Source organism: Sus scrofa, chromosome 5, assembly GCF_000003025.6.
Source record: "Sus scrofa isolate TJ Tabasco breed Duroc chromosome 5, Sscrofa11.1, whole genome shotgun sequence".
NCBI classification, from domain to species: Eukaryota; Metazoa; Chordata; class Mammalia; order Artiodactyla; family Suidae; genus Sus; species Sus scrofa.
In genome coordinates this window covers 63,402,029-63,420,865 of record NC_010447.5, presented here as the reverse complement: position 1 = coordinate 63,420,865, position 18,837 = coordinate 63,402,029, and the positions used below count along the sequence as shown (strand labels likewise).

Sequence of the window (18,837 nt, the reverse complement as noted above, 5' to 3'; positions counted from 1 at the left end):
GGCATGCCTGTTTCCACACCAGTCCTGCTCTGATTTCATAAGGAATGGAGGCAGGAGATGACCACTAGAGTGCCTCAGATGCCCCCTGCTCAGCACCTTGATAAAAGATCAAGCCTGACCTGTAAGTATTGGATGAGAAGCAACTTGCTTCCTGTGTCAGATGCCAAAGGGGGACAGCTCAACCAAATTCCAAAACCCCTGCTCCCCAAGGACACATGTTTCACCCAGAAGCAGAAAGCCTTGTCCTGGGGGATGAGGGTCTTCATTTGTCAATTGAAAGAGTGAGAGAAAATTGTGTCTTGGTTTCCCTGGAGGGCTGAGATTTTATGTCTCTTTCATTGCCAAATTCTGCTCAAAGAGTGAGAAATATCATCATTAAACATTGGGTTTAATGTTTCCAAAACAAATTTTTACAGATCTTAAATTTTACTTACACTTATTTAAAAACTTTCCAGAGAAAGTATACTTAATTAAAAAAATTACCATCAAAAAAAGAACTTTCCAGAGTATTCTCACAATACGAAAGAACCGAAATTGCTGTCAGAACATTCATCAGTTTGGGTATGAAATAGAGGAAGCTCTGCAACCATAAGACCTGTCCACATCCAACTGATGGTGACACAGACACAAGAAAACTTCTCAGAAGATGATGGCTAAATGTCAAGGGTGAGGCAGAGCTGATCTTATCTGGGGATAGGTGTGTACTGAGACCTGACAGTAAGTAAAAACAGACTATTGATGAGCCAAAAGTAATCTCCTCCATGATAAGGAAGTCAGCCTACCGAGCTGTCCACTCACCTGTCTGGGAATACCTGTCACCACCTCCATCCTCCTGTGGAAAAATAATTCTCCCAGGAGAGAAAGGAATTTCAGGAACAGGTAACTCTTCAACATCATCGTAACCATTTCCTGTGGCATTGACATGCTCTCCCCGAGGCTCTAAAGACAGAGAAGGACTTAGGTGGAGTAAAGTATGGGCTGGACTAAGGGTGTCCTAAGCCCCTTCTGATGCAGAGACTCTAATAGATGATAAATATAGCCACCATATTCCAGGGTTGTGCCAAAGGCATGTATTTGATCTCCATGTTCTCAGAAATCATTTAAATCTTCAAAATATTTCAATATATCATGGCCAATCGCAGTTTTCTAACATGGCATCTCACACTGTAAAGCATCAACAAAAGCTATTGTGCCATGAGTTTCAGGTACTATTTTCAAGCATATGACACAGAGTTGTCACATATTTTATGTGTACATCAGTGACTGGGGAGGATGAATCTGGACCAAGAGAATGAGGGGTCCCTGTGCCTTCTGAAGCTTTGGGAGTCAACAGGGCTGGTAGGAAGAGGAAGCCTGGACATCAGTCACTCAGAGACAGGATATCCCACAGTCCCAATTTCTGGATGCCTGGGTTTCAAACCCTTCTGGTCCTTGGTTGAATCTAATCTCCATGAGTTACCCATCTTTACTCTGGAGAAGATCCAGGTGGGGACATTCTCTTTTCTCAGGTTCCTTGTGAGGAAGAGTTCTAGTAGTGGATAACTACAGGCATGGCAAAGCACAGAGGTGGGCTGTTGAGAGAACTGGGTAACAGGGAGAGTATGTGGAGGCGGTAAATGGGGCTGAGTGTGAAGAGGGGAAAAATCGGTGAGTTCTCTGTTTTTACCCCATTAGTCTGCAAAACTCCATCTGCTCCATGCTAAACTCTAAGGGCTGAATAGACAGAGGTTCCTAGGATTGGGGCGTGAGCACACATAAGTCATGTCTCTTGTGTGAGAGAAGAGAGAGTCAGGACTGAGATGTGGATTTAGGGTCAGGCAAGGGCAGAGGTGCCGACATGTTTCCTGAGGTGTGAACTATACAGAATTCACAACAGCCCTAAGGTGTTTCCATGTGTGAGCATCGGGGAGATGGAGAGGTAGCCTGCTGGTTGAGGGTGTCAAGAGTAGTAATGTCTGATCTCCTGGTAATGTTCTCAGTCTTATCTGATTACAAAGGTGCTGTCGATGAGGCCGTGTATGAGGAGATTGATAACCTTGGAATACCAAAGGAAGATCTGCTGGGAAGCACAGGTGTGTGTCTCTGCCTTGCCCTCCTGGGACCTCTGGTGGTCAGCCTAGTCTTCTCATCAACCGCGACCCCACATCTGCCCCAGGCTCACGGAGGCGGCCCTGTGCCTCAAAGGCAGCAAGATGGGGCTCTCCAGAGCACCTGTGTGTTCTTAGCTCCCTTCACATTCCAGGAACCAAAGCCTGTCCCAGCATTTCCTCTCAGCCTTGAGGCTCCTATGGAGTGGGAAGGTCTGTTCTGTTCCTTTATGATGATTTTTCCACCTTAGGGTTCCTGTCAGATGACTCAGTGACGAAACTGCCGTATTACACGGGGAAGGTGAAGAGAACAGAGACTCCAAATCTCTCCAGATGGTAGGGAGGCTGTGCCTGGGCTGGGTGTTGGGGCAGGGATTCCGCCTGAAGATGGGCCCCAAGGGGAACAGTCCTCCTTTGACTGGGATTAGGGGACCTCTTGTCTCAGATGGGGTCCAGCCTCCCCTTCTCTGGCTGTTTTGTGAAGTCTCCTGTGGGGCTGAGCTCTCTGTGTCCAAAACCGTCCTCATTCAGTCACAACAAGCACACATTGTTTGCTTTGGCTGTGTCCTTGACCTGTGGAAGTCTCTGGATCAAACTTGCACCACGGGAGTGACCCAAGCCACTGCAGCAACGATGCTGGATCTTAACCTGCTGTGCTACAGGAGAACTCCCAGGCAGCCATTATCTTACATAGCAACATCAGGAAAACATAATTTGACAAAACATTTTAGTAGAGCTCATTCATGTACTAGCTACTTTGAAACAGGCGGTTTTAATCAAGAAAAAAATCCAACAGATTTTCTGCTTTATGGGCACATTACAATAAAAGTTATGGCCTTGAAAAGAAACCTGTTGAAAGAAGAAGTGAATGGTGGGTGTTTCCATTGGAATACATCAGATAATGAACCCTACTAGTATCATGAGGATGCAGGTTTGATCCCTGGCCTCACTTGGTGGGTTAAGGAAGGGGTGTTGCTGGCTGTGGTGTAGGCCAGCAGCTGCCACTCCTATTCAACCCCAGCCTGGGAACTTCCATATGCCACAGGTGTGGCCCTAAAAGAAAAAAAAAGGAAAAATAGAAATAAAAAGAAGAAGTGAATGAGTGGATGGTGCTTGTATTTATCAGGTCAGAGACGCTAGGTCAGAATGGACTTTCAGTATTTCCCAGGCAAACCCACTACTGTGCTCTCACTGACCCCTGTCTGCCCTTAGAACCCTCAGCCCAGGGGTTGATGCCCCCAGTGAGGGTTATATGATGCTGAAGAGGTACCCGTGCCTGGGCTCCTGCTGCCTCTCCGAGGGCACCAGGGAAGTGCCTCCAGAAGAGGAGAGTGGGATGCGGGCCTCTCAGACAGGTGAGTGGGGTTGACTGATCTCCTGTCATCTTTGGTCTCTGTCTGTAAGGATGAATGTGAGCTCCTCAATACCAATCCATCCTGGAGAATCAAAATTTGGATGACCTCCTCTGCTTGAAGCATCACCTCCACCACATTCCTTTGTGTAATGCTGTCAGACTTGTTGGGAGGGAGGAATCACTTTGTATACTGGGCATCAATGTCTTCATAGCTTTATCCTCGATGTTCTTGCATTAAGACTTATAGATTAATTGACTATGTTTACCAAATCCAAACATGGAACACATGTTCAGGTAACATTTTTTTTTGGGGGGTTGTCTCATGAATGAAATGCAGTTAGAGGTTTAAGAAGATCTTTTAATATTGAAATTTGTGAAGCATTTTTATACTTTAAGATGCACTGTGACCACATGTCAGCCCAAGTAGGTATAAAGTCTATGCTGTATTGTGTCCTTAGAAAATAAAGCCCTTGGTGGTGGATTTTAGACTCAGATTTGTTGGCGGGTTAGGCTATTTTGCTCCGGAAACTGTAATGTCCAAGTGAATCCACTCCTTCTCTAGAGAAGGGTATTTCTCCTTCTGAGGTCCATACAATTCCCGGGGAAGGGGCAGCTATGAAAGCAGCCTGTGGTTGTTTTGGTGGGCAGCTGGGAACACAAGTCAAGACCACCAAGGGCAGAGTTGGATCGTCAGTGAGGAGCTGAGATTTCTCTAGATGTGGTTTCCTGTCTTCCTGTCTTGTCAGGGTAGACCTGTCAATTGTAGCAAAGTTTTCAAGTCCTTCTAGAGATTTTTCCCTTCATGGGCCATCTCCTTGCTGATTGTCTAAGCCAGGAAACAGGTCTTCACAGAGCTCCTGGGCACAGATGTCCTGTCCTGTGGTGCCAAGTTTCACAGTAAACTGAGGCCCAGAGACCCAGATGAGTTGGATCCCCATAGGACAGCCCCGATGCATCCGTCCTGTAACTCATACGATTAGTCTGAGCCTCTCTAGCATTACTGGGTCCCCAAGGATGCTTTGCATCACCACCTGCTAGACTTGCTTCCACCACAGGACACTGTCCTGTCCCTGAGTGTCGGTTCTAAGCAAACTTCTCTGGACTATTTCAGGCTTTTCTCTGAACTTCCCTAGAGAGACGGCTGATCCTGGGAAAGGAGAAGATAGCCCTTGCTTCTCCAGAGGGAAAAGGGGGACCCTGAGTATGATGACGTTGAACTAAGTCCCCCTGGCCCTCCACGGTGGCTTTCCCATGATGTTGTAATGATATGAGGAAGACTCAGATACTCAATGGCTTGTATTTCAACAGTGTTTTGCTGATGTATAATTGTATTAGAATGAAACTGCTCAAAGTAAAATGTTCTGAGTAAAGTACTTTTCCCTTTGTGGTAATTTAATGATCATGTCAAATGCATTCAGTGAATTGATCCCAAATTACTATGTTCTCTCAAAGGAAAGGCAAGGTGAGTGAACTGCCCTGTTTTCTCATCTCCCCCAAATGCTGTTCAAGTCATGTCTGTGCCCAGGCTCACAGATGCTCCAGGTCACTCTTACTTAGACAAGAGACTCTAAACTTGGTCCAAACTCACACCCTCATTCCTGACAAGATGGGCTCATGGAGAAAGACGTAAGTAACCCTGAAGATTCATCTGAACTAGTCTGAGCCTCTTTCTTGAGAGGCACCAAACTAGCGTGTGATTTTCAAAGCTGAAGGTTGGAGGTTGGCGCATGGGAGAGAATGGATACGGCTTTCCTTTTCCTGCCTAAGAAATACATAAAAAATGGAATAAAATTAAAAATAAAACATCAAATAAAACATCAATTCTACACACCTGCCTATTCCTTTTCCGTCTCTACGTCCTCAGGTTACTTTTTCTGTTTATTCCTTGTGGCCATACAGACTCCTCGTCACTCTTCTCTCATGTCTAGTTGGTTATCAAATCTTTATATACAGTCTTTCTTCTCCATCACTTCTTCCTGTTCTTTGAGACACTGTTATTTGTTGTCCAATTATATAGCCTTCCAAGTGGATTATATCAGCTCCTCTATCTCTTCACTGCAAGTTGAAGGCAGGAAAATGCTGCTCACACGTATGTTCTACAATTTGATCTTCTTTAAAAATCTGGCTAGGTCCTACTATAATATCATTCACAGCTGTCCTTCTGGGATTTGTTATTGATTGTTCACCAAATATTCTTGATCCCTGATCTATAGCTGTAATACTCGTAGTTTCTGAGTTGTTAATGAAAGGTGAGAGTGGTGTTTGAATTTGGACTAAGGATAGTCTATCTGGTACATAAGGCCCCTGTCTTATATGGAGAATGGAAGTTATTGAATTAACTAAGGATGGTCTTTGATCAGAAAACATAAACTTGTATTTCAAATTGTCTTAGAAGAAGAGCCATGCTATTGATATAGACATTCATACAGCTGATGTGTTGCTGTTAATCATAGTTTTCTTTTCTTTTTTTTTTTTTTGTCTTTTGCCATTTATAGGGCCGCTCCAGTGGCATATGGAGGTTCCCAGGCTAGGGGTCAATCGGAGCTGTAGCCACCGGCCTACACCAGAGCCACAGCAACGTGGGACCCACGAGTCTGCAACCTATACCACAGGTCACGGCAACGCTGGATCCTTATCCCCTGAGCAAGGCCAGGGATTGAACCCACAACCTCATGGTTCCTAGTCGGATTCGTTAATCACTGCGCCATGACGGGAACTCTAATCATAGTCTTTATCCAACTCTTCAATGATTCTGGTGGGTCTTAGTGTTCTCTTTGCAGCAACATAAATGGTTATTCAGTAGAGGTTTTTGATTTAATTGCTCTCTTTTTGTGTCCATATTTGAGAATCTCCGTTTTGCATGAATTTTCTTAAGTATTTAGAAGGATGAATTGAGTTTTTGTGAAGCTAAAGGAGGCACATCTTGCCACATTTATGTAAATTCAGGGTATAAGAAGCTCGGAAACTCCAGACTTTATTGAATGCTAATGCCTTTACTTGTTTACTGCTGTAGCTTTGAGAGAGCAAGTTGATCTAAAGGAACAGCAATTGCAAATCATGGTTGGGGATTCTGGAAATGGCAAACTTGGGTTTGATCATGTCTGACAAAGATAACACCAATGAACTCTAGGAAAAAATAGAAATCACATAAGCAACCCCATGCCCACCGGGTGGGCAGTCCACGGACAGGAAAGTACCGTATCACGGAGACTCACCTACAGGAGTGAGAGTACTGAGCCCCATATCAGGTCCCCATGCCTGGGATCTGGCATTGGGAGCAAGAGCCCCTGGAGAATCTGGCGTTGAAGGCCAGTGGGGCGTGTGCGCAGGAGCTCCATGGGACTGGGGGAAACAGAGACCTCATTCTTGAAAGAGGCACACGGTTTTTCATGTGCCCTGGGTCCCAGGGACTCCATAGGAATCTGGGTTGGACCTCACTGCAGTGCTTGGAGATCTCCTGGGAAAATGGGGGGTGTCTGTGGCTTGCTGTGGGGAAGAAGATGGGAGGAGATGTTTCTGGAATATTTCATCAGTGTGTGTTCCTCTAGAGTGGACATTTTGGGAAAATCTGGCTTGACCCATCCGTGCTGAGAAGGCCCAGGCCAAAGGATCATCCAGGTGGGATCACAGCCCCACCCATCAGTAATCAGGCTGCCTCTAATCTCACCAGGAGCCAAAGGCCCACCCACCAGAGGGATAAGAATCAGATCCACCTTCCCACAGGAAGACTAGAGCAAGCCACCCTTACCAACTTTAGCCACAATCGGGGCAGACATCAAAGGAAGAGAGGCTACAACTCTATTGTCTGCAAAAAGGAGATCACACCAAAAACCTAAAAAATGAAAATGCAGAAAGCTATAACTCAGGTAAGGGAGCAAGGAAAACGAAAACAAAACAGAAAGACAGCTAAGTGATCTGGAGAGTATCAGCCTCCAGAAAAGCCTTTAGAACGATAATAGTGAAGATGATGCAGGACATTGGAAATAGACTGGAGGCGAAGATTGATAATTTACAGCAAATGGTGAGCAGAGAAATAGGAGATTGAAAACGTAAGCAAGCAGAGATGCAACATAAAATAACGGAAATGAAAAATTCATTAGAAGCAAGCAACAGCAGACTACAGGTGGCAGTAGAACAAATAAGTGAGGGGGAGGACAGCCTAGTGGAAACTACTGATGCAGAACAGAAAAGAGAAAAAGACTGAAAAGAACTGAAGACATCTACGGGAAATCTGGGACGATGTTAAATGCACCAATAACTGTACTATAGGGGTGCCAGAAGGAGAAGAGAGAGCGAAAAGGACAGAAAAAATATTTGAAGAGACAATAGCCAAAAATGTCCTTAACATGGGAAAGGAAGCACTTGCTGAAATCCAGGAAGCAACAAGTACCATGTAAAATAAACCCAAGAGGAACGCCCTGAGAGAGATCTTAATCAAACTGACCAAGATCAAAGGAGGGGAGGAGTGGGAGGATCGGAGCTTGGCTATCAGACACAACCTAGAATAGATTTACAAGGAGATCCTGCTGAATAGCATTGAGAACTATGTCTAGTACTCATGTTGCACAGAAGAAAGGGGGGAAAAACTAATTGAATGTATACATCTAAGGATAACCTGACCACCTTGCTGTCAGTGGGAAAAAAAAATTGAAAAAAAAAAAAAAAAAAGATTACAGACAAAGGGAAAAAACCAAAAGCAGCTAGGGAAAAGAAAACAAATAACACAAAGGAAACCCCAATAAGTTTTCAGCAGATTTTTCAGCCGAATCTCTGTAGGCCAGAGGGAGTGGCATGATATACTTAAAGTGATGAAAGAAAAAACCTCCAACCCAGATTACTTTCCCAGCCAGGCTTTCATTCAGATTTGAAGGAGAAGTCAAAAGCTTTACAGACAAGCAAAGATAGAGAATCAGAAACCCTAAACCAGCTTTACAACAAATACTAAAGGAACGTCTCTGGCAGAAAAGAAAAGGCTACAACCAGAAACAAAAACACCTCAAATGACAAGGATCACCAGTAAAGGCATATGCACAGGAAATGTAGGAAATCACCCAGCAAAAATATGCGACCAAAACCAGAAATCATGAGGAAAGGAGGGTACAATGCAGGACACTGGGGATGCACTTGCACTTAAGAGACCAACAACTTAAAACAATCTCGTATGTACATATAGCTCCTATATCAAAACTTGAGGGAACTGCAAACCAAAAATCTACAACTGATACACACAAATGAGAAAAATCAACTCAAATACAACGCTAAAGATAGTTATCAAACCACAAGAGGAGAGAACAGAAAGAAAGGGAAGAAAAAAGAGCAAGCAAAACAAATCCAAAACAGTTAATAAACAGGCAATAAGAACATACATATCAATAATTACCTTAAATGCAAATAGACTAAATGCCCTAACCAAAGACATAGACTGGCTGAATGGATACAAAAACAGGCCCATGTATATGCTGTCTTCAGGTGACCCACTTCACTTCTAGGGACACATACAAATAGGAACGTGAGAGGCCGGAGAAAATATTCCATGCAAACAGATATATATTTTAAAAAAGCTGGAGTAGCAATATTTATATCAGACTAAATAGACCTTAAAATAAAGAATATTATAAGAGACAAAGAAGAACAGTACATAATGATCAAAGGATCATCCAGGAAGAATATGCACCAATTGTAAATCTATATGCACTCAACATAGGATCACCTTAATAATATAGGCAACAGCAAACAACCTTAAAAGGAGAAATGACAATAACACAGTCATAGTGGGGATCTTTACACCCCACTTACAGTAATAGACAGATCATCCAGACAGAAAATCAACAAGGAAAAAGGGCCCTAAATGAAGCATTGACCAGATGGACTTAATAGATATTTATAGGACAGTCTATCCAAAAGCAACAGAATACACAGTCTTCTCAAATGCACACGGAACATTCTCTAGGATTGATCACATCGATCCCACCTCGGTAACTTTAAGAAAATTGAAATCATATCAAGCATCTTTTCTGACCACAATGCTATATGACTGGAAATCAACAAAAAGAAAAAAACTGCAAAAAACACAAACACGTGGAGACTGAACAACATGCTACTAAACAACCAATGATCACTGAAGAAATCAAAGGGGAAATTAAAAAATACCTAGAAGCAAATGACAAGAAAGACAAAACACTCCAACACCTATGGGATGCGGCAAAAGCAGTTCTAAGAGGGAAGTGTACAGCAATTCAAACCTCCTCAGGAAACAAGAAAAAGCTCAAATAAACCACCTAACTTTCATCTAAAGCACCTAGAGAGAGAAGAACAGAGAAGACTGAAAGTTAGCAGAAGGAAAGAAATCATATAGATCAGAGCAGAAATCAATGAAACAGAAACAAAAAAACCGTAGAAAGGATCAGTGAAACAAAAGCTGGTTCTTGAAAAGATCAACAAAATTGATAAAAAAAAAACCTTAGCCAGACTTAAGAAGAAAACAAGAGAAGGACTCAAATCAATAAAATTAGAAATGAAAAAGGGAAGGTACAACAGACACCACAGAAATGCAAAGGATCAAAAGAGACTACTATATGCAAGTATATGCCAATAAAATGGACGAAATAGAAGAAAAGGACAAATTCCTAGAAAAGTACCATCTTCCAGGACTAAACCAAGATGAAATAGAAAAGATGAATGGACAAATCACAAGTACTGAAATTGAAACGGTGATGAAAAAACTACCAACAAATAAAAGTCCAGGACCAGATGGCTTCACAGGCGAATTCTATCAAACATTTAGAGAAGACCTAACACCTCTCCTTCTGAAACATTCAAACAATATTTGGAACTATTGAGGAAGGAACACTCCCAAATCATTCCATGAGGTCACTATCACCCTGCTACCAAAACCAGACAAAGATACCACAAAAAACGAAAATTACAGGCCAATGTCCCTGAGGAACATAGATGCAAAAATCCTCAACAAAATCCAGCAAACCAAATCCAACAATACATTAAAAGGATTGTACCTTATGATAAGTGGGTTTATCCCAGGGATGAAGGATTCTTCAATATCAGCCAATCAATCAGTGTGATTCCCACAATAACAAACTGAAGAATAAAAACCATATGATCCTCTCAATAATGCAGAAAAAGCCTTTGACAAAATCCAACACCCATTTCTGATAGAACGCCTTCAGCATGTGGGCATAGATGGAAGCTACCTCGACATAATAAACATATATGACAAACCCAGAGCTAACAACTCCTCAATGGTGAAAAGCTGAAAGAATTCCTGTTGAGATGGGAACAAGGCAAGGATGTCTGCTCTTGCCACTATTATTCAACATAGTTTTGGCAGCCCCAGCCACAGCAATCAGAGAAGAAAAAGAGACAAAAGGAATCCAAATTGGAAAGGAAGAAGTAAAACTATCACTATTTGCAGATGACATGATACATACCTAAAGAATCCTAAAGACTCTACCAGAAAACTGTTAGAGCTCTTCCATGAACTGGCAAAGTCACAGGAAACAAAATTAATACAGAGAAAACGGCTGTATTTCTACATACTAACAACAAAAGATCAGAATGAGAAATTAGGGAAACAACCCATTTACCATCACATCAACAAGAATAAAATGCTTAGGAATAAACCCACCTAAAGAGACAAAAGACCTGTACGCCGAAGTTAGTAAGATACTGATGAAGTCAATCAAAGATGACACAAACAGATAGAAAGCTATACCATGCTCTTGGATTGGAAGAGTCAAATTATCAAAATGACTCTACTACCCAAGGCCATCTACAGATTCAATGCAATCCCTATCAAAGTACCAAGGACATATTTCACAGAACTAGGACAACATATCTTAAAGTTTGTTTGGAAGCACGAAGGACCCAGAACAGCCAAAGCCACCTGAGAAAGAAAACTGGAGCTGGAGGAATCAGGCTCCCTGACTTCAGATTATACTACAAAGCTACAGTCATCAAAACCATGTGGTACAGGCACAAAGACAGAAATGTAGATCAGTGGAACAGGATAGAAAGCCCAGAATTAAACCCACGCACTACAGTCAACTAATCTATGAAAAAGGAGGCAGGAACATCCAATGAGAGAAAGACAGTCCCTTCAATAAGTGGTGCTTGGAAGACTGGACAGCCACATGGAAAAAGATGAAGTTAGAACCCTTCCTAACACCATGCACAAAAATGAACTCAAAATGGATTCAAGACCTAAATATAAAACGCTTAGTGGAAAAGTAGGCAAAAAGCTCTCCACATAAACACAGCAATATTTTCTCAGATCTACCTCTAGAGTAATGACAATAAAAACAAAAATAAACAAATGGGACGTAATTAAATTTAAAAGTTTCTGCACAGAAAAGGAAACACTAAACAAAACAAAAAGACAACTCACAGAATGGGAGAAAATCTTTGCAATGAAGCAACTGACAAGGGATAAACTCCAAAATTTGAAACACCTTCTGAAGCTCAATAACAAACAACAAAACACCGCAACCCCATCAAAAAATGGGCAGAAGATCTAAACAGACAATTTTCCGAAGAAGACATATAGATGGCAAAAAACACATGAAAAGATGTTCAACATCACCCATAATTAGAGAAATGCAAATCCAACCCTCTATGAGGTACCACCGGCCAGAATGGCCATCATCAAAAAGTCTACAAACAATAAATGCTGCAGAGGGTGTGGAGAAAAGGAAACGCTATTACACTGTTGGTGGGAATGTAAACTGGTGTAACCACTTGGAAAACAGTAAGAAGATTCCTCAGAAACTAAAAATAGAATTACCCTTTGATCCAGAGAAAACCATGACTTGAAAAGGTACATGAGCTGCAATGTTCATTGCAGCACTATATACAACAGCCAAGACATGGAAACAACCTAAATGTCCATTGACAGAGGAGTGGATAAAGAAGACATGGTACATATACACAATGGGATATTACTCAGCCGTAAAAGAGAGGAAATAACAGCATTTGCAGCAACATGGAGGGACCTAGAAATTATCATGCTAAGTGAAGTCAGTCAGACAATGAGACAGCACCACAAATGCTATCACTTAATGTGGACTCTTCAAAGAAGGACACAATGAACCTCTTTGCAGAACAGACGCTGACTCACAGACTCTGAAAACTTATGGTTTCCAAGGGAGACCGGTTGGGGGGAGTAGGGGGATGCGCTGGGGTTTGGGATGGAAATGCTATAAAATCAGGGTGTGATGATCATTGAACAACTATAAATGTAATAAAATTCATTGAGTAATTAAAAAAGTAAATCACAACAATTTGAAGATACTTCACAGGAACTTAATTTAGGTAGAAGCTAGAGGAGACTCAGGACATAATGGTGCATGTTACAATGCCTAGAATAACTGCTAAAAAATATGCTAGGGAATACATCTAAAAGGCTAACAGAGGAATTAAAGCAGAATGTTGCATGTATTCAATTACTTAAAAGAAAGTAGAACAAGAGGACCAAAAGAAACAGGAGGGAAAGGGTAAAATGGTAGAACTCAATCCACTTATATTATCATTACATCAGGTGTAAGTGGACCAAACCCTCTAATTAAAAGGCATAGACTGAGTCAATGCACCCATTAGAGCTGCTTTACTAAACAGTAGTGGTCATACCAAATCCTGATGAAGATGCAGAGAAATAGATCTCTCCTATATTGCTGGTGGGAATAGAGCCACTCTGGAAAAGAGACGGTTCCTTCAAAACAAAACGTCTTGACCTTCTTAATAGTGTGGCCATTGAACTCTTGGAGTTCTTTCCAGGTGATTGACTAGTTATGTCTCTTGATTCAGATAATTGTTATAAATGGTTGATTTTGGAAACTTGAGTCTGAGAATGGTTTGGGGAAGGAGAATAGCATTGTTTGGCTTATTCGTCCCTGGCTCCCCAGCTATCTCTCAGTCTTGTACAACTCTAGGAAATAGTGAGGATAGTTTGGGGTGGGAAGAGTTCAAAGTAAACACAACCACTTAAATTTTTACACGAATGGGGGTTTAGAGGTGCTGAGTAGCTCCACAAAAGAGCCAGAGAAGGGAATGGAAAATACATACTAATGGAAAGGATGGGAAATGACAGAAGTTACAAAGAATAGAAGGTGCAATTTGATAGAAAGGGCAGAGATTTAGGATATTCCTCTGTATCATACTGGGGGCCCTTCTCTTCCTGGTCCTCGTTATCCTGGGGATTCAGCTACACAGATGGAGAGCAGAGCACCAAGGTAGGCTGTAGGGATGCTAAATGATCTGGAAAGTAGTGGGAAAGGTATTGATCCAGGTGTGACATCAAGAAAAATACACAAGTATTGGTCTCCATCCTCATTATCTGTCACAATTCCAACTTTTCTAAAATAGACAGAAAAGCTTTGAAAGGATGAATCAAGCCCTGGCCCCGGACTGAATGTCAAATCTCTCAACAATTATAACTTCCTGCGTGAACAGGAAGGAGAAATTTCAGTAGAAATTGAGTGTGGAATGTGTGGGATGAAGGTCAGGGTCGGGAAACCCAGTTCTGTTTTAGAAGGCTGATAAAAGAGCCCCGGCACCCAGAAGAGTTTCCCCAAGTGCATTGGGTCTGTTGGTGAAGGAACATCTCCAGGGACAGCCTCTAAACTCTTGCTGCTTCCCAGCCTTATCTGCTTTTGAAGATGCTGTCGATGAAGGCTTGTACCAGGAGATTGATGACCTCATAAAACCAGAGAAGGAGGACCTACTGGACAGCCCAGGTGTGTCCCATGCCCTCTGCTCTCTCCATGAGCTAGCTGTGTGTTACCTGTAGCAAGCACAAACCCAAACACTAGCTCAAACTCCCACAAGTTGCAAGCCCTTCTCTACAAGGACAAAGCCTCAATATTTCCTCTAAACGATGACGCTGGCTTCCTGCTATGGGAAATGTTTCTGTTTGTCTGTGATGTTTTTCTCCCTACCAGGACACCTGTCTGATGACTCAGTGACTCGGCTGCCATATTACACAGGGGACACTGAGGAGGATGGAGACCCTGAATATGCTCCAGGTAGTAGAGATAGGCCTTCCCTTGGATGGAGGGCATGAGGAGGGGTAATCTTATCTGAGGGAACCCTCCTGTGATTAGAATAGGAAGGATCTCTTCTCACCAGTCCATGATCGCCCACTGTGGGACCTCAGTTCCCTGTAGCCACAACTTCTTCTCAGATACAGCCATCATCTAATGTATTATTAAAGATCCAAAGTCCATGCTTTTTAAACAAAATAAGACTCCACATGGATAAGCTCAAATTTCTCTAGCTAAAGAACATTTGTGACTATGCTTGGACAGAGCAGTACTATGCTATCTGAATTATTTCATGGAGTTTGTGCATATTGAGACAAAACTATTTTTTAAGCCAAACCAAATAATTCTCACTTATTTGAGACAAAACTATTAATATTGATAAGACCTGGAATATATGGAGTGATTGATGCCTGTAGTTATCCACTACTAGAACCTCTTCCTCACAAGGAACCTGAGAAAAGAGAATGTCCCCACCTGGATCTTCTCCAGAGTGTAAAGATGGGTAACTCATGGAGATTAGATTCAACCAAGGACCAGAAGGGTTTGAAACCCAGGCATCCAGAAATTGGGACTGTGGGATATCCTGTCTCTGAGTGACTGATGTCCAGGCTTCCTCTTCCTACCAGCCCTGTTGACTCCCAAAGCTTCAGAAGGCACAGGGACCCCTCATTCTCTTGGTCCAGATTCATCCTCCCCAGTCACTGATGTACACATAAAATATGTGACAACTCTGTGTCATATGCTTGAAAATAGTACCTGAAACTCATGGCACAATAGCTTTTGTTGATGCTTTACAGTGTGAGATGCCATGTTAGAAAACTGCGATTGGCCATGATATATTGAAATATTTTGAAGATTTAAATGATTTCTGAGAACATGGAGATCAAATACATGCCTTTGGCACAACCCTGGAATATGGTATCTATATTTATCATCTATTAGAGTCTCTGCATCAGAAGGGGCTTAGGACACCCTTAGTCCAGCCCATACTTTGCTACTCCACCTAAGTCCTTCTCTGTCTTTAGAGCCTCGGGGAGAGCATGTCAATGCCACAGGAAATGGTTACGATGATGTTGAAGAGTTACCTGTTCCTGAAATTCCTTTCTCTCCTGGGAGGAGTGAGAATTATTTTTCCACAGAGGATGGAGGTGGTGACAGGTATTCCCAGACAGGTGAGTGGACAGCTCGGTAGGCTGACTTCCTTATCATGGAGGAGATTACTTTTGGCTCATCAATAGTCTGTTTTTACTTACTGTCAGGGTCTCAGTACACACCTATCCCCAGATAAGATCAGCTCTGCCTCACCCTTGTTACATTGTAGCTCATCTCATCTTCTGAGAAGTGTGTTCTCTGTGTCTGTGTCCACCATCAGTTGGATGTGGACAGGTCTGTATGGTTGCAGAGGCTTTCCTCCTATTTTCATACCCCAAACTGATGAATGTTCTGACAGCAAGTTTTGCGGTTCTTTCGTATTGTGAGAAGTACTCTGGAAAGTTCTTTTTTTGATGGTAATTTTTTTAATTGAAGTATACTTTCTCTGGAAAGTTTGTAAATAGGAGTGTCAGTAAAATTTAAGATCTGTAAAAATTTGTTTTGGAAACATTAAACCCAATGTTTAATGATGATATTTCTCACTCTTTGAGCAGAATTGGCAATGAAAGAGACATAAAATCTCAGCCCTCCAGGGAAACCAAGACACAATTTTCTCTCACTCTTTCAATTGACAAATGAAGACCCTCATCCCCCAGGACAAGGCTTTCTGCTTCTGGGTGAACATGTGGTCCTTGGGGAGCAGGGGTTTTGGAATTTGGTTGAGCTGTCCCCCTTTGGCATCTGACACAGGAAGCAAGTTGTCTCATCAATACTTATAGGTCAGGCTTGATCTTTTATCAAGGTGCTGAGCAGGGGGCATCTGAGGCACTCTAGTTGGTCATCTCCTGCCTCCATTCCTTATGAAATCAGAGCAGACTGGTGTGGAACAGGCATGCCTGTCTCCTTTCCAACTGGCAAGGTCAAGACAAGACTTTGCATGAGTAGCTGAGAGTGTATGAAGTAGCTTCATCTAGCCTTTCAGAAAAGTGCTGTGTTTCCACAGATATTCTGTAGTCAGTTTGACTAGTCTCCTTCCACCATAGGACTACATCCAGTCTTCTTGTCACCACTCAAACTGGGATTCTCCTTATTGTTTCAGGCATCTCTCTGCAGTCTCCTGGAGAAGCTGTCAACTCTAGCATGGAAGAGAAAGAATCCTCATTGGTCCTGAGACGAGAAGATCCTGGGTATGACGATGTTGATCTTAGCATCATGTCGTGCCACTTTTTGAAGCAAGAGACACTTTGAAGAAACGTCCACAATATTGTTTCCCAAATAAATGAGAGTTTTGTTTTCGTCCTGACTCTAGAGTTTTTACATGCGGCACTGATTAAAGAAATTGTTCGTAATGAACACTCTTGAGCTTCACAGACAAAAGTTGTTCTCTTAAGAATCTTGGGGTATTCACCACCGCTGACCTTGGAAAATCATCTTCAAATATACCCCTTTCTCCAAGTGAAACCTCACTTGAGAATCAGTGTTATTCACCTCCCCCACAGACTCCAGTCTTGCCTTCCCTTAGGTACAGAGAAATTCGTGCTTTCTGAAGTAACATTAAACTCTGAAATCTGGTCCTGAACTAGGTGTTGACTCTTAGAGCAAGAAACTCAAAAAAAAACCTAACAATATTTCAAAATATCACACCTATCCTCCACTGAAACCTAGGAGTGAGGTTCAAAGTGAATTGGGTTGATCAGATAGAGGGAAATGGTCGTTGCCCTTCTAATTTTATCAAATTTTTGTATAATAATAATAACACCAAAAACCTGCTGCTACCTAACAATACCTTTTACTCTAACTGCCCTCTGTCTTTTCTAGCTTTTCGACAATATCCTAAATCTCTGCCCTTTCTATCAAATTGCACCTTCTATTCTTTGTAACTTCTGTCATTTCCCATCCTTTCCATTAGTATGTATTTTCCATTCCCTTCTCTGGCTCTTTTGTGGAGCTACTCAGCACCTCTAAACCCCCATTCGTGTAAAAATTTTAAGTGGTTGTGTTACTTTGAACTCTTCCCACCCCAAACTATCCTCACATATTTCCTAGAGTTGTATCAAGACTGAGAGATAGCTGGGGAGCCAGGACGAATAAGCCAAACAATGCTATTCTCCTTCCCCAAACCATTCTCAGACTCAAGTTTACCAAAATCAACCATTTATAACAATTATCTGAATCAAGAGACATAACTAGTCAATCACCTGGAAAGAACTCCAAGAGTTCAATGGCCACACTATTGAGGAACCGCTCTTTTCCAGAGACGTTTTGTTTTGAAGGAACCGTCTCTTTTCCAGAGTGGCTCTATTCCCACCAGCAATATAGGAGAGATCTAGTTTCTCTGCATCTTCATCAGGATTTGGTATGACCACTACTGTTTAGTAAAGCAACTCTAATGGGTGCATTGACTCAGTCTATGCCTTTTAATTAGAGGGTTTGGTCCACTTACACCTGATGTAATGATAATATAAGTGGATTGAGTTCTACCATTTTACCCTTTCCCTCCTGTTTCTTTTGGTCCTCTTGTTCTACTTTCTTTTAAGTAATTGAATACATGCAACATTCTGCTTTAATTCCTCTGTTAGCCTTTTAGATGTATTCCCTAGCATATTTTAGCAGTTATTCTAGGCATGTAACATGCACCATTATGTCCTGAGTCTCCTCTAGCTTCTACCTAAATTAAGTTCCTGTGAAGTATCTTCAAATTGTGTGATTTACTTTTTAATTACTCAATGAATTTTATTACATTTATAGTTGTACAATGATCATCACACCCTGATTTTATAGCATTTCCATCCCAAACCCCCAGCGCATCCCCTACTCCCCCAACCGGTCTCCCTTGGAAACCATAAGTTTTTCAGAGTCTGTGAGTCAGCGTCTGTTCTGCAAAGAGGTTCATTCTGTCCTTCTTTGAAGAGTCCACATATAAGTGATAGCATTTGGTGGTGCTGTCTCATTGTCTGACTGACTTCACTTAGCATGATAATTTCTAGGTCATCCATGTTGCTGCAAATGCTGTTATTCTCTCCTTTTACTGGCTGAGTAATATCCCATTGTGTATATGTACCATGTCTCTTTTATCCACTCCTCTGTCAATGGACATTTAGGTTGTTTCCATGTCTTGGCTGTTGTATATAGTGCTGCAATGAACATTGCAGCTCATGTACCTTTTCAAGTCATGGTTTTCTCTGGATCAAAGGTAATTCATTTTTAGTTTTCTGAGGAATCTTCATACTGTTTTCCACAGTGGTTACACCCA

The 18,837-nt window shown here is 42.0% G+C and overlaps 1 protein-coding gene across 1 annotated transcript; it reads left to right on the top strand.

Annotated features, from left to right (window-relative positions):
* LOC110260589 (antigen WC1.1-like) lies at window positions 3,194–16,880 on the top strand. The gene is made up of 7 exons (XM_021091245.1): window positions 3,194–3,213; window positions 3,300–3,442; window positions 13,578–13,682; window positions 14,091–14,186; window positions 14,391–14,474; window positions 15,518–15,664; window positions 16,684–16,880. The coding sequence occupies exons 1-7, from the start codon at window positions 3,194–3,196 to the stop codon at window positions 16,830–16,832; spliced, it is 744 nt and encodes a 247-aa protein (XP_020946904.1). The 3' UTR covers window positions 16,833–16,880.

Coding starts and splice junctions, on each gene's coding strand:
- LOC110260589 (XM_021091245.1), top strand. CDS start 3,194: ATGGTGCTTGTATTTATCAG. Junction 14,475..15,517: donor AGACCCTGAATATGCTCCAG/GTAGTAGAGATA, acceptor CTCTGTCTTTAG/AGCCTCGGGGAGAGCATGTC. Junction 15,665..16,683: donor TGACAGGTATTCCCAGACAG/GTGAGTGGACAG, acceptor TTATTGTTTCAG/GCATCTCTCTGCAGTCTCCT.